At 36.0% G+C, this 27,240-nt stretch overlaps 1 protein-coding gene across 1 annotated transcript in view; it reads left to right on the forward strand.

The window, feature by feature from the left end:
• USH2A (usherin) overlaps positions 1–27,240 on the forward strand; it is an 825,608-nt gene that overhangs the window by 525,466 nt on the left and 272,902 nt on the right. Inside the window, exons 38-39 of the mRNA XM_030936493.1 lie at positions 17,742–17,892; positions 18,444–18,586. Of these exons, the coding sequence (XP_030792353.1) occupies positions 17,742–17,892; positions 18,444–18,586 (294 nt within the window). The remainder of the gene's footprint in view (positions 1–17,741; positions 17,893–18,443; positions 18,587–27,240) is intronic.

Here is a 27,240-nt window from a genome sequence, read left to right on the forward strand (position 1 = left end):
TTTTTACTAACAGAGAATGTGAAATTAATGACCTGTTGAGGTAAGGGATGCTGTCTTGTCCGTTTGGGCTGCTGTAACAAAATACTACAGATGAGGTGCCTTACAAGCAACAGAAACGTATTTCACACAGTTCTGGAGGCTGGGAAGTCCAAGATCAAGGTGCTGACAGATTCAGTGTCTAGTGAAGGCCCTTCCTCATAGACTGTCATTTTCTTTACTCTAACTTCACATGGCAGAAGGGGTGAGAAATCTCCCTAAGGGACACTAACCCCATTCATGAGGGCTACAATCTCATAACCTGATCACCTCCCAAGACTCCGTCTCCTAATATTATCTCCTTGGTGGTGAGAATTTCAACATAAGAATTATAGGATTGACATAGATAGACCATAGCAGATGCCCCACATTTAATTTAAGTATTTTAATGCTAGATCTAGTTATTATTTGGGTAATTTAATTAATAAACTTGAATATTATATCCATTCCCATTGTTACAATGACTTTTATAACCAATCTGCGCTGATTCGTCAATCATTGAATGACTAAAATTTTCTCCACTATTCAAAGGTCACTTAATTTCTTGGTGTTTGATTGTATCTTAGAATATTGGATTCAATGGCACCACAGAGGAAGAGTCCAACTCTAAAATATAATGGTTTATTTTCTACACAACCTCAGTCATTTTTTGTTTTGTTTTTGAGAGAGGTTCTCACTTTGGCACCCAGGCTAGAGTGTAGTGGCACAGTCACGGCTCACTGCAGCCTCGATCTCCTGGGCTCAAGCAATTCTCCCACCTCAGCATCCTGAGTAGCTGACAGTGCAGGCATGCACCACCACACCCAGCTAATTTTTGTATTTTTTTGTAGAGATAGGGTTTCACTATGCTACTCAGGTTGGTCTCAAACTCCTGGGCTCAAGCAATGTGCCCACCTCAGCCTCCCAAAATACTGGAATTATAGTTGTGAGCCACTGTACCCACCCCCTCAGTAATTTATTTTGCTGTTTTTCTTGTTAGATACATTCAACAAGGGATAATTTAATGCACTCTTCCTGAAAAGAATGGCTTTGACTTGAACTTGAATTTACTTATTATTAACCTTGCTAACCGTATCAATTTTTAATTTCACAAAGGCTAAATTCTTCAGTGAATTATTTTAAATGAAGTCAGTGAGCAATATTAGAATCAAAAATAAGATACAATTAATTGAACAGTATTGTTGTTGTCTATATTTTAAATTATTTTTCCAATTGAAGATATGCTTTAAACAAAGGGCTCAAGCAATCAGGTACCCAAGAAAAAAGAATTTAATCTGTGCTGCCTGGAAACTAATTGGATGAATATGATGGTATTCAAAATAATAGGAAAGCTAAGAAATACTCTTAGGAATACTAAGAGAAATTTAAATGTCGAAAGCAAAGGCTTAACTAGAGTGTCTAAATGTAGGAAGTCTCTGTGAGGAAAAGGAAAAAAATTTGGTTGACGGTTTGAGACATAACAAAATAAAATTCTTCTGGGCATTATGACCACCAACTTCAGGGCTTCTAATTAGTCAGACAAAGTGACAGTTCCACAGTCTAGTTGAACAAATAATGTATCTAATGAAATTCAAAATCGCTGTTTTTCTCCGAGCACAGTGAGCTACATCATTCATAGCTTTGGGGTATTTCAAAATTAACAGAGGGTGACTTCAGTCTGTCTCATGTTTCTTGGTTAACAAATTCACTGAAATTGTCTTGCAGAGCAATTTTAAGCAACTCTTTAATCTTAAACCACAAAGAGAGGTGGAGGTGGAGGTGTGTTACCTTGGTCCTATGGATGCTAATGTGAAGTGGAATCTTTTATTTTTCAAAATGGTCAATAGCAATTAGTATTCAGTGGTGTCTTTTTATTCTGGTGCCCTTGACCCACCTCTGCCCCCTTTTCTATATTACTCCTATTATATAGTGTAACTGGGGATATCCTTGCTTCTTTTCCATTCTAATTAAAGCATTCTTAGTGAACACGGGAACCATTTTTTATTTCATGAAGAATAATTACTGGAGCTAGGTGAAATCTGCCCATTGGGTTTTATATAATTTTTGACAAATATTTGCACCAATTTGACTGACGTATTCTTACCATTTCTCCGTGAAATGTTGGAGAAGTTTTCAGTTCCTTCAGAACAATAATCCTAAATATGTCTGTGAAAGACCAAGATAAATGGTGTACTGCCTTCAGGTTTTATTTGCTAATGTACTTTAAAATATTTTATTTTGTCACTAATATAAGAAATGATGATTTTTAAATTTTTTTATTTTTGCACGTTTCTTTCCTAGTCAGAGTTTGACCTAAATGCTCTTCTACTACACTAGTGACAACCTTAAGAAATATCATTTATTTAGGTTGGATGTGTAAAACCTATAGCTCTTGTTATATATCTTGTTTCTCTATTTTTCTCTAGACTCCTTTCTCAGAGCCAAGGGTGCCTTGACACATAAAAGAGAAAAAAATTACTAAACAGAGAGAAAGAGATAGTAACAGACTGAGAAAGTCAGAGATGATTTCTTCAAACCTCTACTCCAAAAATTCCTCCTCAAAATTTAAACAACACATTTGTTTAAAACCTCAAAAATATCTTGCTTTCTTTCAAAACTCTGAACTGTTAGATTTTTTACCATTCTTCAAAACAGCATCCACTCTCCAAGTTAGTTTTTTAGGTTCCTGTGTATTGGATGGGGAAGAGGTAGGGAAAGGAGGCTAGCTACCTTTTATGGCTGTGAGGAAGGGCAAAGGTCTGGTTTGGCTCATTTTAAACAACATTGTTTAAAATAACAGGAACTTGAACTTTGGAGACAGTTGTTGGACTGAAACAGCAGCACAATCCCCTTATTACCTGTGTGGTCTTGTGCAAATCATTTATCTTATGAAGTTTCATATTCCGTGACCCACCTACTTCACACCTAGGACTATTAGGAGGATTCAGTGTTATGATACATACAAAGCATTTAGTCCATTGCCTGGTGTACAATACCTCCCCAGCATTAACTCTGACATTGTAGTGTGCTTATGTTTACAAATGAATATCAAGATGTTAGCATTGTTCAAGGGGCAATTAACCAAAGTCATTCATTAAAGTTGAGTTGTTTAATAAACAACTCAATTAGTATAAAGACTCTATACCAAAACTTTGAACTTTGTTCAAATTTCATTCATCCAAAGCAGTTGCTGAGTTCTTTCTAGCTACCAGACGTAACCCTAGGTCCTGTGCAAAACAGGCTTTTGGAGCAGGTGGAGTGCATTCCCTGATGGAACTGAAGGCCCTGGCCACCATTGTGGTGATGTTCATAACTGCCCTTACTGCAGGTTCCGGCTGGCTACTTAGGAATTCCCTAAGGAGATATCGACTAGATCAAGGTAGTTAGAGCTTGGTTTCACCTTCTAGGGGGAGAAGGGGTTGCTCTTAAAAAAAACGAGGACAGTAAATTTAAATGTGGTTATAGATAATGATGTAAGACAACTATGTCCATGTTGTTAAAGTTGGCTGTTAGTTTTAAGTACAAAATTGTATGTTCTTTATATGGTGGGATTATTGTATGCAGTTATTTTTAAAAATCAGAAAAGTTAATGGATTTACTGTGATTTTCTTGTTTTACACAAATGCAAATTGTTTTATTAAAGAAGAAGAGTCCATTTTAGACCAAATTCATTCCCACAAAATGAAAACTTCTTGGAAAAACAACAAAAAATAACTTTTTAAGAAAATGTATTGATTGGTAACTAATGACATTTCTCTTCTGTTTTGCCTTTTGGCTCCTGCGAATCTCAGAAAAAGAAGTCTGTTGCTACTCAGGAGGCTGAGGCAGAGGTTGCAGTGCGCAGAAATTGCGCCACTGCACTCCAGCCTGGGTGACAGAGTGAGACTCTGTCTCTGGAAAAGAAAAAAAAGTCTGTTGCTTGACAATAGCTTACCTTAGCAGAGGTTTTGTGGTACAATGCACTGATCTTTTTCCTTCATTATTCAGCTTTGTTTTCTTGCATTTTGTTCTAAATGTTTTTAAAAATATTTTGGTAATTAGGCAAGTTAATAAATTATAAAGGCTATCTATAGTTTTCCCCATCTCTTTCTGGTATTTTAATGACATGAATGCAGATTCTTTATTGATCCATGTAAGAATGAGCTCTCAGAAGTGAGAGTAATGAAATCAAGTAGCCAGAAATACTTAGTAATTGGATTGTTTTTCATATTCTGCACTCAACTTTTATGGAAAAAAAAAAAAAAAACTCCAATCAAGGTATATCAATAAGATGATCATCCATTCATTCCTTTTCAATATCCAGTCCAGTCCATTTACCAGAGAGTAGCCACCATCATCTATGCCTCAGTATTTTCAGACTAAGCAACAATTGCAGTTTCTTTGCTTAAAATATTGATGGAATCAGTGATTCCTCATCTCCTTAATACACATTTCAGACTCCTTATCTGGACTACAAGACCAGTGCCTCCCACCCTTGCTGCCCTGCTTTTAATTCCTTAAAGACTGAGATCACCATAGAGCTTCCGGCCCATAATAGGGCAGCAAGATCTTAGTCATTTAACAGGTCCAAACTTAAATACCACTTCCTTAGCAAGACTTTTTTCTTTCAACCAAAATTAAGTCAGCCGCCTTTAATGATACCACTTATAGTACACTCTTCTCCTTCATAGCACTTTGTGAACATTTTAACTACATATTGTTTTCTATTTGTTTGATACCAGTCTTGCTCCACTTGACAATATTCTCATGCCCATAATGGTGCGACTCTGGCTAGTTTGTTCTTCATTATGCACCCATCACCTGGCACAATGCCTGGTAAGGGAGGAAAGGAGGATGGGTAGATCTGGTTTTCAGGGAATATAAAAATGACAGCACAGTTTTATCACAAATGTTTAATCTTTCTATATTTCCATATTTATAGCTTGGAGATTACTTAGTAAACAGGAAAGAGGATGAGGTTTTAAATCAAAATTCTCATGTTTGAATCCCAGCCTGGCACTTAGCACAATCCCAAAGAACTGTAGGAGGCATGCAATACTCACATCATTGATAGTATGGCTGCAAGGCCAAATGAGAAAAATGCAGATGCATTCAAAAGGTGGGAGCTACATGAGAACTCATGAACACAGAGAAGGGAAAAACAGACACGGGGCATACTTGAGGCTGAAGGGGAAGGGTTAGAAGACAGAGAGGAGCAGAAAAAATAACCATTGGGTACTAAGCTTATTACCTGGGTGATGAAATAATCTGTACACCAAACCCCCATGACTTGAGTTTACCTATGTAACAAACCTGCACGTGTACTCCTGAACCTAAAATAAAAGTTTTTTTAAAAAGTAATTGAATCGTTTGTAACTCAAAGGATAAATGCTTGAGGGGATGGATACCCCATTCTCCATCATGTGACTGTTTCACATTGCATGTTTGTATGAAAACATCGAATGTACTTCATGTACTACATACCCACAAAAACTCTTAAAAATATATATGTTTTAAAAAGAATAAAATTAGACCCCTATCTCTCACCATATGCAAAAATAGAATCAAAATGGATTAAAAACTTAAGTCAAAGACCTCAAACTATCAAGCTACTGCAAGAAAACATTGGGGGAAATCTACATGACATAGGTCTGGGCAAAGATTTCTTGAGCAATATCCCACAAGCACAGACAACCTATGTAAACATGGGCAAATGGGGTCACATAAGTTAAAAATCTTCTGTACAGCAAAGGATGCAATCAATGAAGTGAAGGAGCACCCCACAGAATGGAAGAAAATATTTGCGAACTATCCCTCTGACAAGCGATTAATCATCAGAATATATAAGGAGCTCAAACAACTCTATAGGAAAAAACCTAATAATCCAAAAAATAGGCAAAATATTTGAATAGACATTTTTCAAAAGAAGACCTACAAATGGCAGTCATATGAAAAGGTGCTCAGCATCATCGATTATCAGAGAAATGCAAATCGAAGCTATAATGAGGTTTCATCTCACCCCAGTTAAAATGGCTTGTGTCCAAAAAACAGGCAATAAATAACAAAAGCTGGCAAGGATGTGGAGAAAGGGAACCCTTGTGCCCTGCTGGTAGGAATGTAAATTAGTACAACCACTATGGAGAACCATATGGAGGTTCCTCAAAAAACTAAAAATTGAGCTACCATATGACTCAGCAATCCCATTACAGGGTATATACCCAAAAGAAAGAAAATCAGTATATTGAAGAAATAGCTTCATTCCTATGCTTGTTTCAGCATTGTTTACAATAGCTAAGATTTGGAAGCAACCTAAGTATCCATCATCAGATGGATGAACAAAATGTGGTACATATATACAATGGAGTACTATTCAGCCATAAAAAGAATGAGATCCAGTCATTTGCAACAACTTGGATGGAACTGGAGATTATTACATTAGGTGAAATAAGGCTGGCACAGAAAGACAAATGTTACATGTTCTCACTGACCTGTGGGATTTAAAAATCAAAGCAATTGAACTCATGGATTTAGAGAGTAGAAGGATGGTTACCAGAGGCTGAGAAGAATAGTGGAGGTTTGGGGAAAGGAGGGGATGCTTAATGGGTTAAAAAAATTGAATGAATGAATAAGACCTACTATTTGATAGCACAATGGGGTGCCTGTAGGCAATAATAACTTAACTGTATAGTTTTAAATAACTTAAAAAATGTAATTAGATTGTTTGTAACTCAAAGGATAAATGCCTGAGGGGATGGATGCCCCATTCTCCATAAGGTGCTTGTTTCACATTGCATGCCTGCATCAAAACATCTCATGTGCCCCATAAATATACCTCCTATACGCCACAAAATTAAAAAAAATAAAAAATTGAGAAAAAAAATTTCTCAAGTGATTAAAACTAAGATGGCTGGGTAATTTAAGCTGTGTATTGGGTATAAGCAGAACACACTTTTTCTAAACCTTGCGAATTTTTTAAGTGGTTATGAAATATTATAGGATCGGACTTTGTTATTTCATAAATATTGTTTTTTTTTTTTTTTTTTTATTATTTTTTTTTTTAATTATACTTTAAGTTCTAGGGTACATGTGCATAACGTGCAGTTTTGTTACATATGTATACTTATGCCGTGTTGGTGTGCTGCACCCATCAACTCGTCAGCACCCATCAATTCATCATTTATATCATGTATAACTCCCCAATGCAATCCCTCCCTCCTCCCCCCTCCCCCCTCCCCATGATAGGCCCCAGTGCGTGATGTTCCCCTTCCCGAGTCCAAGTGATCTCATTGTTCAGTTCCCACCTATGAGTGAGAACATGCGGTGTTTGGTTTTCTGTTCTTGTGATAGTTTGCTAAGAATGATGGTTTCCAGCTGCATCCATGTCCCTACAAAGGACGCAAACTCATCCTTTTTTATGTGGCACATATACACCATGGAATACTATGCAGCCATAAATATTGTTATTACGAATAACGTATCTAGAGCGATCCCAATTATGAAGTCATCAAGAATGGGGAAGAAAATTTCAGAGAGAAACAATAAATCTTAATGTATGGTGCTTATCTTCAAGTAACTTAAAATGAACCATGAACAAATAAGGTTCTCAAAACATTTAATTCTTATCATGCCTACCATCTTTACTATGGCATGAAGAGAATCATAAAGTAATCATTTGGACGATGTTAGCAACTAAATAGTTATAAACTGAGCTAGATTGTCTACAAGATATTAATGCTTGTGATGCTGACCCCAAAATGTTATGTCCTTTTTTTTTTTTTTTTTGCCATTACATAAAAATGTACAACTACTATGTCTCTCTAGTCATTACAGTATCACCCAGCAACATGTTTTTGGGGATACATTAAATGACTTAGTGATACTTAAGAAGATACTTTGATCAATGTAATAAATGAGTAAAGCATGATTGTAGTTATCGTGTGAGTAAAGATATGACAGGATCATGCGACAGACATTGGGGGTAAGATAAAGATCATGACAATAACAAACACTTACATGGTACTTATGATATGTACTTGATTATATCATGTATATATTATATTGTGTAACTACTTGATACGTTAACTTATGTAATCCTCCCAACCACATGCTATGAAATATGTACCATCTTAGTCTTTCTTTCATTGATGAAGAAACTGAGGCACATAGAGATTTTGGTACTTGCTCAGTAATTAGCACAATCAGGATTTGAACCCTGATAAGTTGGCTCTTAACCAATACACAGATCTGCCTCTTCTGTGATTTAATCAAAATAAACCCTAAATAAAGACAGTAAAGACATTAATTAGCTGCTAATCAGCCAATTAATTTAAAAATGTAAAAAGTGCTAATTGAACATAAATGATAGTGAAAAGATGTGAAATGTTCAGGATTATATAAAGTAATAAAAAGCTTATCAAAGGTAAAAAAAGTTTTAGTTGGAAACAATGCATGAATAAGCATTTTAGAAATTAAGAAATAGTAAATGGCCAATAAGCATATTGTAAATATTTCAATCATAGTCTTTTGGTTTTCAGTGCTGTCTATAGACTGATACATTCCTTATGTATATGCCCAGGCTTAAACACATGAACTCTCGTCCCGTGTAGACAATGATCTTCTAAAAATATCTTAGGCAATCCAGAACCAACAAATTTTTTTTCTTCCTCCACCAAGTGTCCCTCCCCTATTAGACCCATCTCAGAAAATGATATTGTTTTTCAGTTAATTTCTCAGACCAGAAGCTTCGGAGTCAAGCATCCTTCTTTCATTCTCTGCATCCCTACATCTGTTCCATCACCAAATCCTCTATGAACAATACCTTCCAGACACATGTCAAACAGGCTTCTGCCTTGGGTCTGCTTCATTTGTGCTTGTCCCAGTGATTTTCAAATCTCAGCTCAGATAAAACCTCATCAGAGAGGCCTTCCCTGCCTATTGCATCTAACATGCTAACTTTGCTCCACTCCCTCCCTCATCACTCTCAATGCCCTTATATTAGAAATGCTTCTTTTTTCTCTCATTACATGTTAATAGACTTTATTTTTAAGAGCAGCTTTAGGTTCACAGCAACATTGGGCAGAAGGTGCAGAGTTCCCCTATATCCTTGCCTCCACAGAAGTATACCCTTACCCATTATCATCCTCTTCCACAGAGTGGACCTACACTGACTTGTTTTTATCACCCAAAGTCCATAGTATATACTAAGGTTCCCTCTTGGTGTTGTACATTCTATGGCTTTAGGCTAATATATAATGACATGTACCTACCATTATAGTGTCATACAAAGTAGCTTCACAGCTCTGAAAAGCCTCCATGTTCCATCTATTCATTCATACATCCCTCCCCCAACCCCTGGCAATCTCTGATCTCTTTTTATTGTCTCTATAGTTTCACCTCTATCTTTTTTTTGTCTTTCATCTCACTCCTCTTAATAAAAACCATTTTAATTTGTTCATTACAATATTCCCAGGTTATGGAATAGTGCTAGGCATACAATAGATGATTTTTTAAATAACTGCTGACTTAATGAATTATAATATATATATACACACACACACACACACACAAACTTTATATCCATCATATGTAATTATACTATATACAAATTATATGACATGTGGATACATAATATATTTAATTATATACTTGTATTATTATATATATGTGTGTGTGCATATATAGGCATTATATAAAATACTCATTTTGATGAGGATACTGGGAAACGGACCACTCATACCTTAGTGATGGTAGTATAAATTCAACTTTCTGGAAAACAATTAGTCAACTAATATCTGAAATGGTAGAGCATTCATTCATGTTTACCCAATAACTCTAAAAAGTATCCCTAAAGATGCATCATTCTGTATCCGTCAATGTCATCTTTGTTAAGTGAATGCTCTGCATCTATAAAATAATACGTGCAATTATTTGAAAAGTCATGCTACCAAAAATACTTACTGGCATATATGGTAAAGCAAATAAAGTTTACTAAATAATATGTAAGTATTCATCTTAATGTTTTTCTTAATTGTGTACACATCTATTTGTATAGAAAAAAAGACAGGAAAGATTATCTATAATAATTTAACAGTGGCTAACTCTGGGTAGTGTAATTATGGATGATTATTTTCTTCATTTATTTTATAATCTTTAAAGTTTATATCATAAACATATTTGTAGTTAGGAAAATGCAGATAGCACTTGACGGCACTTTTAAAAGAGCTCTCTTTAGTTCTCCAAGAACTAAATTTTATCATTTGTTTAACAAGTATTTAATGACCAATACTAAACTCTCAAAATTTGTTAAGCGCTCTGAAGTTTACAAAGATAAATAAAAAGCATATCTGTTCTCAAATGGTTTATGTTACCATTACCTTGGTTTATCATGGGACAAAGCAATAATTAGACTTAAATTTAAAATTCAACGAGGTTTTGGGAGATCAACGATGGTCGTGAAAACAAAAGGGACGTATGTGAAACCACAGGTTTCTATCTACCATTCATTGAGACATGTTGCTTAGCCTTTTCTAACCTCAGTTTTTATATCTGTGAAATAAGAACATTGAGAGAAATGAATGATCAAATGAATGTACTCTAAAGTAGTATTTCAGATTTAGTTTGATAATACCTCCAAGCAATTAATCTCATTTATGTTAAAAATATTTTTCACGTTTTATTGTAATTTATTTGTAAATAGAAAATATGTTCTCGATGCTAACAATTGTTAGGTTAATTAGAGAAATAGTTTTTTCTGCAGATCTTTCCCCCATCAACTCATCCATTTTTCTAACCATTGATCATCCATTCATCCAGTTTTTATAGGATCTTTCATAGATAAAGTACTGTGTTGGGCATTATGGCACGTCTTTAATTACTCTACCCCTTTAATATTCCTTTAAGACTATGTATACATTAGAAAATAATTAATCTGGTATCTTTAGCTATCTATATGACCATTTTGAGTCAGCTACTTAGCTGATACAAATGAACTTGATGAACTCCAGTATTAAGCAGGCCAAAATTAAGATATTCAGTTTCAGCAGCATCACTTGAAGAAAGGAAAGTCAGTGTCTTCCTGTGGCAGGCTGTGGTCACAATACACAAGGAGTGTAAGTCCAAAAGACATTCTCAAACTGGAACACATCCAGATCAGTTAACAAGGGTAGAAAATGGTTGAGAAAACATAATACATGGAAACTAGTTGGGGAGAACAGGGATGTTCAAACTGAAATGGGGAAATTTAGTGGAGAGGAGGACAAATGCTTGAAAATACCTGAGGTTCTAGTCTAGGTATTAGAGATTAGAGGTAAGGTCCTAAGGAGTTCAGTGCTGTTAGCATGACCAACCATATGCACCTTTTGCCCAAAATAGTCCCAGTTTATGCCTGATACAACTCAGTTTGCTCCTATTAATCACTTCAAGTGCCCCATTTCACTCAGAAGGTCTCAATGTGAACAAAAGGTTATATTTGCCCTAAGTTTTGTAGAACCGATATAATTCTTTGTTCTACATCAGAAAGAACTTTCCAATGATAAAGACTGTTCAATAATGTGATGGGACAACTTGCAAAGCGACTATTTCCATGTCACTGCTAAGGAACAAGAAGAGGCCTGGGGTCACCTTCTGGGATGTTCTAGGCAAGGATTCCTTATTTGGTGAGAGGATAAAGTTGGTGACTTTTAAGCTTTCTGCCTTTTGATTTTAAGATTCTGTTGTTTTATTTTTTAATATTCTATGGTCAAATATCAGATCCATGACATACCTACGAAAACACAATTTTTAAAATATACTTTTTCTCTCACTAACATGAAGACCTCTCCATTTTACATTGCATTGAATTTCTGTGGATGTTGACTAATTCTGGAGATGTGCCAAATTCATGCTAGTAGTTCTATGTGTGGTACCTTGTGAAATGATGAGAATCCCTGCTATGATAAAGAAATAAGACCGGGGGGGTACTGTTTAAGAATATGACCTGGATGGAAAATAAATCCAACATTTATTGAAACATTTATTTATAATGTAAATGGTTCGCTTTTATATTGATTTAATACATTTAATAGTCTATATTATAAATCATTTACTATAGCAGGCTGTTTCATGATGTAAAGTTAAGAGCACACTGCCTTTGAACTTAAAACGGCCCATGTTAGAATCCTCAGTGTGCCAGTTATATCAGTTCTGTGATTTGAAATAAAATATTTAACTTCTCTCTGAGCCTCTCCTTCTCCGTCTCTCCTACGAAGAGAAAACACTACAATTTTGGAGTGTAATTCTGAGGATTCTAAATAATTATGTTAAATAACCTTGTACATAGTATGCTTTCAAAAAGTTCGCTCTGATGAAGGACTGTTTTGTGAATATGAAATCTATTTTAACCTCCTTGTTACTATTTAATGCTGCTCTGTTTGTGCATCCTTGTGTTCAAGGTTGACTGTCCATTTGTTAGCACATCTGCATATTCCTCATAATTAATATCTTTTTAAATGACATATGGTTTAGTGACTGGAAATCGAGTCTTGCCTTCTGTTTTCAATTTGTTCATGACTCAATGACTCGATATATGTGTCTGAACTTTAATTTTCCATTCTGGAAAGTAGAATTTAAAACCCTTGCTCATAAGTAGCTATTTCAGAAAATGATGAAGAAATGTGTAATCCAAGGATTTTGTATATGTGCCAGGCTATTCAGCAATGCAGCATATAGGTAAAAGGCCACTGTTTCTCTAATGTTAACAGAGAAGCCTAAATGAGAATGCCAAAAATGTAATACCTGAAGTGAGGGGGTAATTTGGGGTAGGCTAGAGTCAGATTCTTAGTGAATTCAGCAAGAAGCACCACATCTAAATGGAATGAGCACAGAAAGAGTTGGTGGGAGCCCTAGGCCCTGGAATGAGGCTGAGAACATCATTAATCTGGATGAACAACTGATAGCACCCCCAAGGCCGTGCCTCTGCAAGCCAGGGATCTCTGAAAGACAAGGCCCAGTGCACCCCTGGAAGTGAGTTTCTACTTTCGAGTCCCCCGTAGCATTTATACCTCTTCTGTTCTGAGTATTCTTTTTTTGGTGATATAGTTATTTGAGTCAGGTCTAATCTGTTAAACATAAAAGTAGATTATTTTATTCCTCCTTCTACCTATTCTGCCCTTTCCCTGCCTCTAACAAGAACCTCGTGCAGAGTGGTATTCAATAACTTGTATTATAGAATTAAGTTTGATACAAAATATTACAGGCTTATTTGATATTTTAATACAGCATTTTATTTCACTATTTTGAAATGCACGCACACAGGCAAATAAAACATACCACAAAAGTAACATGTTGGTGGGATGTCCTGAGAAACAATTTAGTGCATATGGAAAGCACAGTGAATTCATTTTCTCCCTAAAATATTCTTCTTGTCCCCACAGACTTGGTAGTCACCAGCTACATTTGTAAAGCCTCTGTTTTTGCCTTTGAGAGCTCACCCCTCAGAGTTTTATAAATCTGTAGGGAGCAAAGGTTTAGGACTTGTGTAAATAAATCATTTTATATTTGCTTTTTTGTTTGTTTTATTTTGTTTTGTTTTCTTAGAGGAGTTTAGGACATGTCTCAGTCATCGTCTATTTGGTTTTTTGTTTTCTTTCATTTTACATATAGATAAGAGTCTAGTGGTGTATATCATTTTAAAGTGTAATAAAATTATACATTCAAGAGATTACACCATCTCGATTATTCCAATCTGTGATTTAACTTATTGCTTAATGTTTTGTATGAATTTGGTCTTCTGAAGCAGGTTAAATTTGAAATTTTATTAGAAACCCACTTCCTTTGAATTTATAGATTGGGGTAGCTGTTTTATCTAGTCTCTGTGTAGAATTATTATTTACTGGACAAGATGTGTTGATTCAGGCGGTTGTCTTGGAGTGTTTGCCCCGTGAGGGTCATATTAAACTTGAGAGAAGCTTTTTGAGCAACAGAGCATCTTGGAGACAATATATCAAGCTGATGGATACAGGGCTCTTCTGTTAAGAAACCAGCAGCGGAATGATGGCTGGCTCCCAGTTATTGCTTTGGTGCTAAGGAGCCTCTAAGGATTAAATCTAGGATAAAAGGGGTTAAACAGAGGGGAAAGGAAGGTTTCCAGAATTCAGTGTTACTGGAAGCATACAGAATGAATAGTTATATATAAATAATTTAAGATGACCATTCTTTTTGGAAATATTTCGCAGTTTAATATATTCAAAGTGTACCAATTTAATGGAGCATATTGTTTTATTATTACTCAGAAGAGAATTCATGACACTTTATTATTATTATGAAACCTACTTTGGGGCACTTCTTCCTACTTTCTTAATAGAAAGGTAATGTAGTTTTTTAACACATAAGGGATTTTTGTGTGCATATTAAAAACTGTTTTTTGGGGGGCTAATGACTTGAAATTCAGAATTTGGATTTTCAATTACATTATACTCCTTGATGTAGAAAAATTAGAAAAAATAATCAAATAAGAGACATGGTTTTATATGTGATACATTGTATGCAATTTGCACTTTACTTTTTGCCTGTGTTTTCACAGTGCTCTTTTTTCTATGTGTGCACTTATTATAAATCAAAGTATATAAATCAAATAAGAAATTATGATTGTTTAAAACTATTTGTGTTCATAGATAAAATATCAATTAAATAGCCTTTAGCAATGAATGTCCTTCAAACCAAAAATGTAAACTTAAGAAGTGGATAGCTGGCCCTGGGCAGCAATCTTATTGCACTTTCTAGTCATGCCACACTTTTACTAATTGAGAGAATTATTTCATATCATTTCCTCTCTCTTCAAGCATCCATTTCATCCACACACTTTGTCACTGAGCCTTTGCTTTGATTTTGCTCACTGAGACACTGGGTATCATCAAAGGAGATCTTTGCTATTATTTCGTCACTGAATCTACTCACTGCTCTACATCTTCATCTGTCCATTCACCTTTGCACAATGCGAGAACTATCCCTGCTCTGTTTGGTAGCCATTGTGCACTGACTCTCAGTTGATTCAAATGTGCACGGACTCACCTCTCTCTTCCTGCACTAGGACTTTGCTCTGGCAATCATTCTTTCTTCTACAGTATCATTTCCCCTAGTCTATGCTGGATTCTTCCAATAAACATGCTTATATACTGCAACATCTTCCAGTCTTTAGAAAACCTTCATTTGATATCATGAGCTTCGCTAGCTGCTGCCCCATTTTATAATCCCTTTTAGAATAAATTCCCTCTAAGTGTTGTCTAAGCTCAATGTATCTGCTCTTTACTCCCTCATTCTCTTCACAACGTTAGCTCAGACTGCTGTGCCCAGCACTGCACTGCATCTGTGCTTTGCAAAGTTATCAAACACCTGCACTTGGCCAAATGCAAAGTTTTAACTCCCAGTCTTCTTCTTCCTTAAAGTCTCAGCCGAGTTGAGACAGCTGATACGTCCTTCCTTTTTTCATGTGATGTCCTTCCTTTTTCATGTGCCTTCTTTCTTTACTTGGCTTCCAGTCTACACCTTCTCAGTTTTTCTCCTACCTCACTGACCACTCCTTCTCAGTATCCTTTGCTATAGAGGTTTCCTCCTGACCTCAACATTTTGGTGGATTCCAGGGCTCAGTTCTCAGACCTCTTCTATACTCATTCTATCAACACTCCCTTCTAGTTTATTTCACCATCTCAGCCTTTAAATATCACATATATGCTGACCTACAACTCCTGTGAAGACTACAACTCCTATGAAGACTACAACTCCTGTGAAGACTTTTCCTTTCTCTCTCCTCCTTAGTTCGTGTTAGCCACGCTGACCTTCCTACTGTTCCTTAAACACAATCGGAATGTTTCCTCCTTACTGCCTTTGAATGTACTGCTCTCTCTGGCTGGATTGCTCTTCCTCCAGACATTAGGATGGCTGCCTCCCTCATGTCAGTGAAGTCTCTGTTCAAATATCACTGAATTGCATTTGCTTCCTATAATCTTCCCATCGAATTGACCTAGTAACTAAAACTGCACAATTCTTTTTACCTTCTCTTTCCTTACCCTGCTTTATTTTTCTACAAAGCACTTATGGCCACCTGATATTATTGTGTACACAATACTTACTTGTTTATCACCTGCTCTCTCCACTTGAATGTAAGCTACCTAGGGGCAGGAGTCGTGTCTGTTTTATTCAGTGCTGTTCTCCTTCCACATGAAGGGTACTGCTTAGCACAGAGTGGAGCCTCAATAAATGTTTATTGAACAAATGAATGAATTATTAATGAACTCAAACCCATTACAGCAGATTGATGAAACATGTAATCTAATTCTTCTATTCTCATCACTGGTCATTCGTTAGCCTCATTGTTCACAGACAGCTTCTTCTGAATTGGAGAGTACATAAAATTGACACACTACACAAGGTTATGTATAAAATGAAGTTGAAAATGGACCCTGATATTTCATTTATTCTCATTATTTTGATCACTTCTCCTTCTTCATCAATGGCCTCTGGTAATTTGTGGTCATTAGGAACCTATATTAGAATAATCAGAATGTTCCCAACAAAGTATGTTATACTAGCAATTAAATTATGCTAAAAAAAAGTTCAGGTCAGTCCAATGTAATAATAGTAATAATATTTAGCAGCTAGTAATTATCAGGGTCTAAAATCAGGTGCTTTATTTATATGATCTCTGAACTTCACAACAATTCTATAAAGGAAAAATATTATACCTACTTTAAGGATCAGAAAATATAGGCTTGGAGTCATTAGGTCATTTTCCTAAAGGCACAGAGTTTTGCTGAATTTGCTTTCAGGTTTCTGAATAGCTTTGGAACAAACTGATTTGATTTGGAACATGCTGATATGACAGGCTCATTTAAGGTATACCTGTTGGAAAAAATTAATTAAATAATCAGTGTCATCTTATCAATTTTTTTTAGTAGAATAGGCTTTAGTTTTACACATTCCTATTAGGGCTTCTAGAACCATTCAAATAGATTTCGCTGGTAAATTGTACCAAGCAGGTATATTGAAGTCAGAACAGATTGGCTGGAGACTCAACTAGACTAGAAAAAGTGGTATGTATGCTCTAACTTGCAAAATTGAATAAGGGCAGGAGAAGCGATAACTGAGAAGGGATAACTGTATAACACACATAGGGAAAAATGTCTAATTTTTGTATTTTCATGGATGAGCATTAAGGCTGGAATATGCTATATTCAGCCACTTATGTTTATTTATCATTCCAGGAAAATACAATTTTAGCAAACTTCCCTTCCTCAAAATAAAAAAAGAAAGAAAGAAAATAAAGCCATTGTGTTCATATGTAGTGGTGTGATTTAAGGCAGCAATGGACGATATCAGGGGGGAAGAATATGAGATTTGGACTGCTTCAGTGTTCAATTGCTTGGTCTGTTGAACAAAGAGTTAAATTAAAAAGGTACTTTAGTATTTGCTTCACTAAATTCCCTCCATGTTTTCAATTAGATAAACAGAAGTACAGGTGGGAATGTGCTGCATATTCATTTGTCTTGCTGTTTGGGGGCCGGTTTTTAAGACTGAAATACTAATGTAATTGTGTTGAAACGAACAATAAGGAAATACAGGAGTTCAGGAATGAAAATGTTAAATTAAATGGACCATGTTTAACATTGTTGTTGATCCTGAGGAACAGTTTTTCCAGTATATGGAGCATTTCGATTCCATCCAGCATATGTTCTCCACAGTTTTCTCTGCTCTAATTCATCTGTGTTTTTCGACAGCTCCAGATGGCGTGCTGCCTCCCAGGCTTTCATCTGCCACTCCAACCAGTCTTCAGGTTGTCTGGTCTACACCAGCTCGTAATAACGCTCCTGGCTCTCCCAGATACCAACTCCAGATGAGGTCTGGAGACTCCACCCATGAATTTCTAGAGTGAGCATTCTACTTTGTCCATTTTATCTATCAGCTGGGTTACATAATATAGACATAACATTTTTGAAGAGCAGGTCGATTCTCATTTGCAAAAAATATAGGTTACCTTTTAAAAGTTCAAAAAAAAAAAAAAACCCAGACTACTTAGAGGATAATCATTTGCTTTGCAAAAATATCTATTTTTCACTTATATGACCTTTAAAGTAAGATTTCTTCCCACTGAAACTTTTCATGAGCACGTGCATTACAAAAAGCAATGAAACTAACAAAATAATGTCTGAACTGTCACTAACAAATTATAACACCTATTGTACAAATCAACATGGCAGTCAGTCTCAACACTACTAGCATTTACATTTTGTAGAAACACAAGATTACAAACTCTCAGTCAATGGCCATTTATTTTAAAAGAGATCTCATTTGATGGCAGAAAATTACAGTACTTAAATGTATGTTGGCATCTTCTAAAATTTTTTTGTAGTAAGAAATTGATTTGCTTTTATTTCTTTGAATGTTGAAAACTTCTTAATTGACATTTCTTTCCCATACAGGTTATTTTCTAATCCTTCTGCATCGTTAAGCTATGAAGTGAGTGATCTCCAACCGTACACAGAGTATATGTTTCGGTTGGTTGCCTCCAATGGATTTGGCAGTGCACATAGTTCTTGGATTCCATTCATGACCGCAGAGGACAGTAAGTGGTCTGAACAATACACAGCCAAATGTCTTCTACATTAGGGAGTTTAAAATGTCTTCAGTTTTTTCCAAAGCAAAGAAATGAACCTCCCTTATTTACTTGTCGTTTAGTGACAATAATCTTTTCCAGGGCAAGCGGGGGGCAAAGGTGGTCAGTCTCTCCAGAAAGAAGAATAATGTGGTCTTGGAGGGTTGGAGGGTTAGGCCTACAGGCAGGACAAAGTAATACACTATAAATTATGATATGGCCCCATTCTGTCCTTCAGGGTACATCTTGGTGCCCTGCAAGAGAAAAGTTGTCATCTTCTGCTTTATGACTGAATGTTCTCTGTTTCGGAGAAATTCTGGCAGGCAGAAGAAAATGAAATATGGACCTTACTTCATGAGGCTGCTTACGTATACTTGTTCCTGGAAACAGGTTTCATTTTCCTGCTTTTACTCATACCCCAAAGACAGCCTTCAGTATAGAGAAGCATAATCCGATAGCAGTGTATTACAAAAGGTGGATTGAGATTTCTTTATTCAACCAATAAAGAGAATTTTACAGTTGTTCAATAAAAAGTTATTTTTGCATATATTTGCTAGATTATATTTGGAATAAATACATGACCATAACATTTGGTTTTATACAAATTGCCTCTATAAAAGCATATATATGAAAGTAGAGGGTTTTTTAAAGAAAAGTTGGAAATAAAATCAAGCTATACAGAGTGAATAAGGACATTGTATCTTTGAACAGTTAGGTTTTTTGAGTTAATCTTGTCAAATCTTTTAATCACAGGCTTCTTAGGAGATGTTCTCTGCTGGCCCATTGCCATGCTGGCTCTATATCCAATGAGAATGTTAAGTGACTTTCAAAAGCCTAGATATTAACACAAGGATATGGTATTTGCAACAATATCAATTGTTTATTAAATATATTGTTTTATTTCTATAATACCTTTAATTGCATTATTTTAGTGAAGATAAGACATCAAATGAGATATAATCAGTACAATCTATCTTGTTTAAAGTTGACTTTATTTTTACAAAAAAAGAGCCAGCATTATGAGCAATAATGTATATTACTTAATCCATTTCTTCCAATTTGTAATTACTCCCTGGGAGAAAGTTAGCTACTTTGCAAGGGGACTCTCAGTGTTTTTGTTCTCAAGGGTGTCATTTAGTAAATTATCAGCACAGTACAATAAACGGCACCCAAAGTTCAGAAAGCATTAATTCACCACCTTTTAGGAGGAACATTACATGTACTCTGGGGAATCTGGACTCCATGATTACCAGATTTATAGACTGAAGAATTCACACTCAAAATAGATTTCCAAAGAAACATTTAAAACAACTGAAGATAGGTTTGTAATCTCCTTCTTATGTACAGCAGCATGCTTGATGGCACTAAATAAAGGTTAGCCAAAAATAATTATTCAACCCACTGCAGAGGTGATGTCTCAATAGAATGCTTGGAAGAAGAGAGAAAGAATTTTTTTTGGCACAGCACTTCTTATCCCCTAGAGAAAGGTCAACACTCAAACCTCCTCAGTGGTAATCTCCCCACAATTTTTATTGAATGAGGGCCATGACCTGCCATCTATTGGCAGGGAGGTAGCACATAAATAAGCAAAAGTCCAACATATTGTAAAATACCAATTAGCATAGCTTCCTTTGTTGAGCAAACTTATCTTTGGTCTCCTTTTACTATAAAACAAGTTTTACAGACCATACATGTACATGGTCGGAATTTTCATACACAGAGACCCTAGCATGGTTGTGATATTTAGGGCTTGAGTTTAAAGTGAGTGCTATTAACCCTTCATTGTCCTTAAGTAAGAATTAGTAACACTTGAATAAATAGCAGGGATCAACTCATAACCATCATTTTTGTTTAAACCTTTTCCTCAAAATGAATGAACCCTTTCTTCCTCTGCTTTGTGTGTACACTGTGAAGTCACATACATAGCAAAGAACTGGAAGGAGGCCATGTGTACCTGCAGGTTATGTTAGCAGTACATACTCACCCCTGAGACATGGTGACAGGGTACTGTATATTTTAGATGTCAGTGGAGATGGATGCCATCTCTGAGAGGATGTGCAATTGAGTTGACAAAGGCTGAGTGATTGGCATTGGGCACAAGCAGTTTTTCTGTCAAGGCTACAAAGCATTGCTTATAAAACCACCCATACGGACAGGTCCATGCCAGAATCACGCTTCATACATGATCCTGACCAGCACCCCCTGCTCACCAAAATGTAATTTTCTCTTCCTTCCTTCCTTCCTTCCTTCCTTCCTTCCTTCCTTCCTTCCTTCTTCCTTCCTTCCTTTCTTCTTTCTTTCTTTCTTTCTTTCTTTCTTTTCTTCTTTCTTCTATTCTTCTTTCTTTCGTCATTAATTTGCTTTTCTTCTTTCCTTCTTTCTTTCTTCCTTCTTTCTTTTCCATTTCATTCTTCCTTCCTTCCCTTCCTTCCTTCCTTCCTTACCTTCCTTCCTTCCTTCCTTCCTTCCTTCCTTCCTTCCTTCCTTCTCTTTCGTCTCTCTCTCTTTCTTTCTTTCATTTTTTTGAGATGGAGTTTCACTCTGTCGCCCAGGCTGGAGTGCAGTGGCATCATGTCAGCTCACTGCAACCTCTGTCTCCTGGGTTCAAGCAATTCTCCTGCCTCAGCCTCCCAAGTAGCTGGGATTACAGGCGCCCAATACCACGCCCGGCTAATTTTTTTATGTTTTTATTAGAGACAGGTTTCACCATGTTGGCCAGGCTGGTCTGGAACTCCCGACCTCAGGTGATCTGCCCACCTCAGCCTCCCAAAGTGCTGGAATACAGGTGTGAGTCACCGCGCCTGACCCAGAGTGCAATTTTCCATGTAGAAATCTCACATATCACCTTACAGAATGAAACAGAGAAGTCACCTCATGCCCACACTTAAATTCCATACCATCAACAAGCACCTTTCTGCATCAGCCACAGTCTTATAGCTTTCCAGTGCCAAAATGGGTCACCAATGGCAAGATTTTTAGTGTGATATTTCAAGACAGTGACTTTCAGCAAGCCTGTGACACAGGTGAAACCACAAAGAGAAATCTAGGCAGGCAATGAGCTGCAGCCGGAGAAGCAAATGTGTGGGCGCAGAGAAGTTATCATGGACAGGGAAACAGGATGTCAAGAATTTTAATAGATTTTTTCAAATAATTTGTCATTACACCAGTGTGCCACCAATATCCAGTTCCATGCATTTTTAAAAATCTAGTGTGCTGATGCCAAATAATAATAATGCACATTTCCTATGAATATTTTAAATCCTGTTAAACGTGTGTTAATAAAAGATGTTTGTTCCAGCCAATTTGGTCAGTGTAGTGTTTAACTGTTTGCAACCAGATAAACACAAGCAACACATTATTTTTTAAATGTACTGCTGGCAGTCCAAGCACCTGGCATGTCCACAGCTTGCAAAAATGTCCTAAGATTATGCGAGACTTGGGAGCATGTGATTAATAAAATGAAGGCACTTACCTAGCAGCTGAAAATGTTGATATCTTGAAACCAGAGATAACCATCACTCCTGATTATATGATTGTTCCTTCTCTCTCGTATGTTTGCAATTGTTTTCTGTAAAGTACAAACATGTAGAAATTGGAGTGGGTACGGAGGGCAAGTTTCTTCAAACCTCAGCTTAAATGTGGATGTACTCTTTTGCGTACCGAAATCCTGCCTTGTGTTAACTACGAATTAACCTACTTTTTCTTAAAAATGTGGATTCCCAAAAAAAGTTAGATAATCTGTTTCTCTTAAGGTTTCCCAGGAAATATTTCATAAGATTGAAATATGGGATATCTAATTTTAGGGACAAACATATATGGCATACGCAAGCAATTAGATCAACTAATGAAATTGAAATCATTTTCTAAAAATCACTTCCCTACCTCCAAAAAAAAAAAAAAACAACCAAACTTGAATTCACTCTAGATTTTACTATTTAGTTGTCATATATTTTTAAATGTTTGATCATTTCCCAAATTTGTAGTTTAAAATTCCACATTTGTATTTTTAACCACTAATTTAAGAGGCATTACTGCATAAAACCTTTGGAATTCGAACAGTTTATTCTGTAGGTTTACTCAGACAACTTTTCATTTGTTCATTAGTTTGATGACACGGTGATATTTTAAGTACAGTTATATGCTGCACAACATTTCAGTTAATGATGAGCCACATATATGATGGTGGACCCATAAGATTATGATATCATATTTTTACAGTACCTTTTCTGTGTTTGGATACACATTTATCATTGTGTTACAATTGCCTGCAGTACTGAGTACAGTAACATGCTGTACAGGTTTGTAGCCTAGGAACAACAGGCTATACCACACAAAGTAGGTTGTAGTAGGCTGTACTATCTAGGTTTGTGTAAGAACATTCTAGGATGTTTGTAAAACGATGAAATCGCCTAATGGTGCATCTCTCAGAATGTACTCCTGTCATTAGGTGACACAAGACTGTACCATTGCCATGCTATATTTGCTGATTGCATTACATCTTGTTATTTTTTCACATTTATAATTGCACTGTGAACAGAGGAGAGGGCAATGAAGAAAATTATCTTACTATCTGGGTCCTGCTTTACTTTTCCCCTCAGCAGCCTTCATCCATCTTTCAGATAGTCACAGTAATTTACAAAGGAACAAAGGTTCTTCTGGAGTAAGAGAGAAAGGCAATGTGATGTCAATCGAAATCTAGATATAACAGAACATGCTTCTTCCTCTTTTGTTGCCTGACATAATTCTACTCATTCATCAAGCCCCAGCTCAAGTGTCACTTCCTCTGTGAAGTTTTCCCTTCTTGTGGCTCTCTTAGAATTTTGGTTTGTGTTTACTAGTGCATCATCAATATCCCCTTCTGAATTGTAATGTCTCAAGACCTAGCAATCTGTCTCAACTATGTTTCTACTACCAGTGTCTGGTGAAGAGTCTGATGTAGAATAGGTGCCCCAAAATTGTTACTCAAAGTACTGATTAAAAGCAGAGTTTGATTGAAGTAAATCCACAAAAACTCAAGCAAACATTTACTGGGTACCTACTGGGTACCGGGGATTAAAAGAGATATGAAAGTTGCAAGGATGGATTTCCTTGTTTTTCCCTTGAGATTTCCACTGTCTGGCAAGGAGCACACACAGTAAAACCATAGTTAGAGTGAATGAGCTGAGTTGTCCATGAGAGCAAGCCCAGAGGAAGGGCATGGCCCTTCAACATGAGGGCCAGGAAAACCTACCCAGAGGAGAAGACTAGGAGAGAAATTGGAAATGATTTATATTTGGCGTGCATTTTAATATCAAAGTTCAAATTTACACCATCTCCATTGGTTCAGGGTGAGGCTGGAAAGCAGTTGCTATAAGAGGTGAACCCTGACACATGAGACCTGGAGAGGGACTCTCAGGTTGTCCTGTCAGTTGTTCCAGTCTCTGAGTATGAGGCTGGGAAAGTGGGAAAAAGAGGTGAATGTAAGAGACGGACATCCCAAAAGTGATTCTCATTTTCTTGCCTTGGTCAGAGGCAGGCTGCTGGCTGTCTCTCTGATTCAACATTGGCTGCTGTCTTGGCTAAGTTAATGAATGTTCTAGTTAGGGAGGCTTCTGCCAGCCCCAAACCATGTGCTATTCAGAATGAAGGGGAGGGATATGTAGAAAGACTTCTAAAACAAAACCAGTTTTCCTGTTTGTATTCTCACAACCTGTAATAAGAGCAAAATACTCTGAGACTGTGTAACAGAAGAGGAAGGAAACATGTGATATAAAATTTGATAAATTGATCAAGATAATTCTAGAATAGGACTTCTGAATAATTTAAGTGTATGTATGCCCTTAAGATTACTGAAATTTTAAAACGAATATTACATGACAAATATCTTATGCTTAGGGCATTTTAGAATTTCAAGTTTCACTTGCATCCTTCAGAGCATTCTATGCAACAAGAGGAAAATAGGAATATTTTTAAATGAGATTGGAACATATTTATATGAGTACATTTTACTTAATGAAGAAAGAGGAACTACAAGTTTCAGTAGTGCTACACGACTATTTTGCTTTCTCCATTCCAAATATTTTTCCATTTGCCTTAGGTACTAACCTCTGATTGCTGACATGTTTATCCTTTCAAACAGTAATTCAGGTATCTATTTTGCATAGAACAGAAGACCCAGGATCAAAAATAACATTTATAGTCTTCTGATTTTGAGAGCAAACTGGTTCTGCATGTTTGTCACTATATACTTTGTCTTCCATTGCATAGATTTTCTCCACAAATTTCTGAATTTTCAGAATTAACAAATTCAAATATTTATGATTATTTTTATATTTTATTTTTATACTGTAAGATCAAAAGGAACTTATTCAAGCCAAAACTGACCAATACAGAATCCTTTGAAACAATGGATTGATTAATCAAAAATTCTATCCACCTTGCCTCAATTTCCCACCTGAGCTCTTGAATCTCCCCTGAACACTTAAAGCACACTGCTCTTCCAAATATAAAGGTGTGTAATATCTGTGTTTCTTACAGCTGAAGACTGCAGGTGAAAGTAATGAAAAATCGAGTTTTTTATGTTTAAGAAATTAATAAAAAATAGTTTTGTCACAGCTACCTTATTACTACTTAAATTTTGTTGAGTGTGTATTATATGCAAGACACTTTAGCAGGAACAGTATATCCTCTCATTATCCAGAAATATTATCTGCTGGCCTTTCACTATTTTAAAAAACTATTCTTGTTTTTTAGCTTTGAAAAAGTTAAATTGTCAATATTTGAAAACTCTCAGTGAACTATGTGAGATCATTCAAAGCTAATTGCCACAGGTTGATATTTAATGGCACGAGCTTAGTTTTCAGTCTCAAATCTTAAATTCTTAGAGAGTCAAGTATCTAAAAACTGCTAGTTATTAACAGAAAGATGGATGTTTACCATAATCATTTTCTATAGCATTTTATATAGCACCTGCCTATGAAAGAACATTTTGTAATGCTAAAACAATACATGGATTCATTTAATCTTGCTATCTTCCTCATTTTGACAATGTCCCTGTAAACAGAGTTGATTTGCTACATTTGGAAAAATTCAGATAAAGTTTTTCCCAAATATAAGGAGTGAATGTGATGACCTTTAGAGTTTTTAGGATGTTTTCCTGACTTCATGAATTCCCACATCAGTGCATTTTATTTTCTGCACCAAATTATCACAGACGCATCTACTGCCATTCACCTCACAATATGCCCCAGCTCTAGAGGCTGAAACATTCTTTCTGAACAATACTCTCCTGAGATCAGGAGAAATACAGAAAAATAGTTCCTGAATATTTGTTCTTCTATTTTCAAACTATCAAATAATGTCCTTTCAATTCCAACAGCCTTTAGCCTTCAGAGGTTTCTCTCATTACATAATGGTACCTATGTTACACAGCCCATTTCCTTTTTCATCAGTGTCAAGAGGTTGAAAGTTCATTTTTCTGCAAAACTGCAGTGCCCATTCTTAATTTTTGTTTTGAGAAATAACTATTGTGTCCTCTTTATTATCACAAGATTAATAACATTTCTTTATTTTGTTGCTCCTCTTACATTTGGTTACTTTCATTATGAGCTGTCAAAAATTATTTTGGGAAGTAGTTGGGGTATAAATAATAAATCGGTAAAAGAATTCATGATTAAAAGCAAGATAGAATCCATGACTCTATTCTTCTGTTAACATATCAGTAGTGAATAACAAAAGGCTGCATTAACAATTAGCACACAGTATATTGCTTTATATAATTATACATCCATATATTTGCCACTTTGATTTTTAATTCACTGGTAAATTTAGGGGATACTCATTTATGGAGTTAATATTACCAAAAAGAGTTTTTAAACGGAATGAGTCTTTAATTAGAATGGTAAAATGTTGCTTCAGGGCAACGATGGGAATGTAACAAGAAAACTGAGTGATCAGTCATGGGTAACTCGAATAGCAAACAAGTGGAGAAGACTCACAAAACCACTGAAAGTTATACACACACTCAAGTTGTGAGTCATTCAAACTGGATATTCATACACAAGCATACAAATACACGCAAGTGTGTGTACACACACCCTTTCCAATATACACCTGAATATAAAACTAAATAAGCAGACTCCTCTGTTAACAATTTTATTACTCTATTTTAGGCTGGGACTGAACTTTTGAAGCTGATGAGCAAAATAGTTTCCCATAAAAGATAATTTCATTTGCCAAAATGAGACTACTTTCCGTTATTAATGTTGTAATGAAATGGTTTGAAATATGAATCTGTGATCTGGACAGAAAGGATGCTCCTGTTCCCAGCTCCAGGAGGGAGTTCTCTAAACAATTACACCCACGGAGAGCGCTGTAAGGTTGTATTTTCATCACCGGCCAGCTGAGCTGTGTGCCTGTCATACTCCCAGTCTCCCCTCCAGTGACAGCCGCATTGACAACATGTTATACTCCACATTGATTTTACAGTTAAGGAGCTGATTGTGATATATAGGGATTTTAAGAATTCAGCTGAGAGGCTGACTTTTGCCTTTTATCATTCCATTAAAATTTTATAACCATCTTTTTCATGTCATTTCATCCATGAATTCTTACTTTAGAAAGTGATAGCTACTGCTGTGAGCATA

Source organism: Rhinopithecus roxellana, chromosome 8 (assembly GCF_007565055.1).
Source record: "Rhinopithecus roxellana isolate Shanxi Qingling chromosome 8, ASM756505v1, whole genome shotgun sequence".
NCBI lineage: Eukaryota > Metazoa > Chordata > Mammalia > Primates > Cercopithecidae > Rhinopithecus > Rhinopithecus roxellana.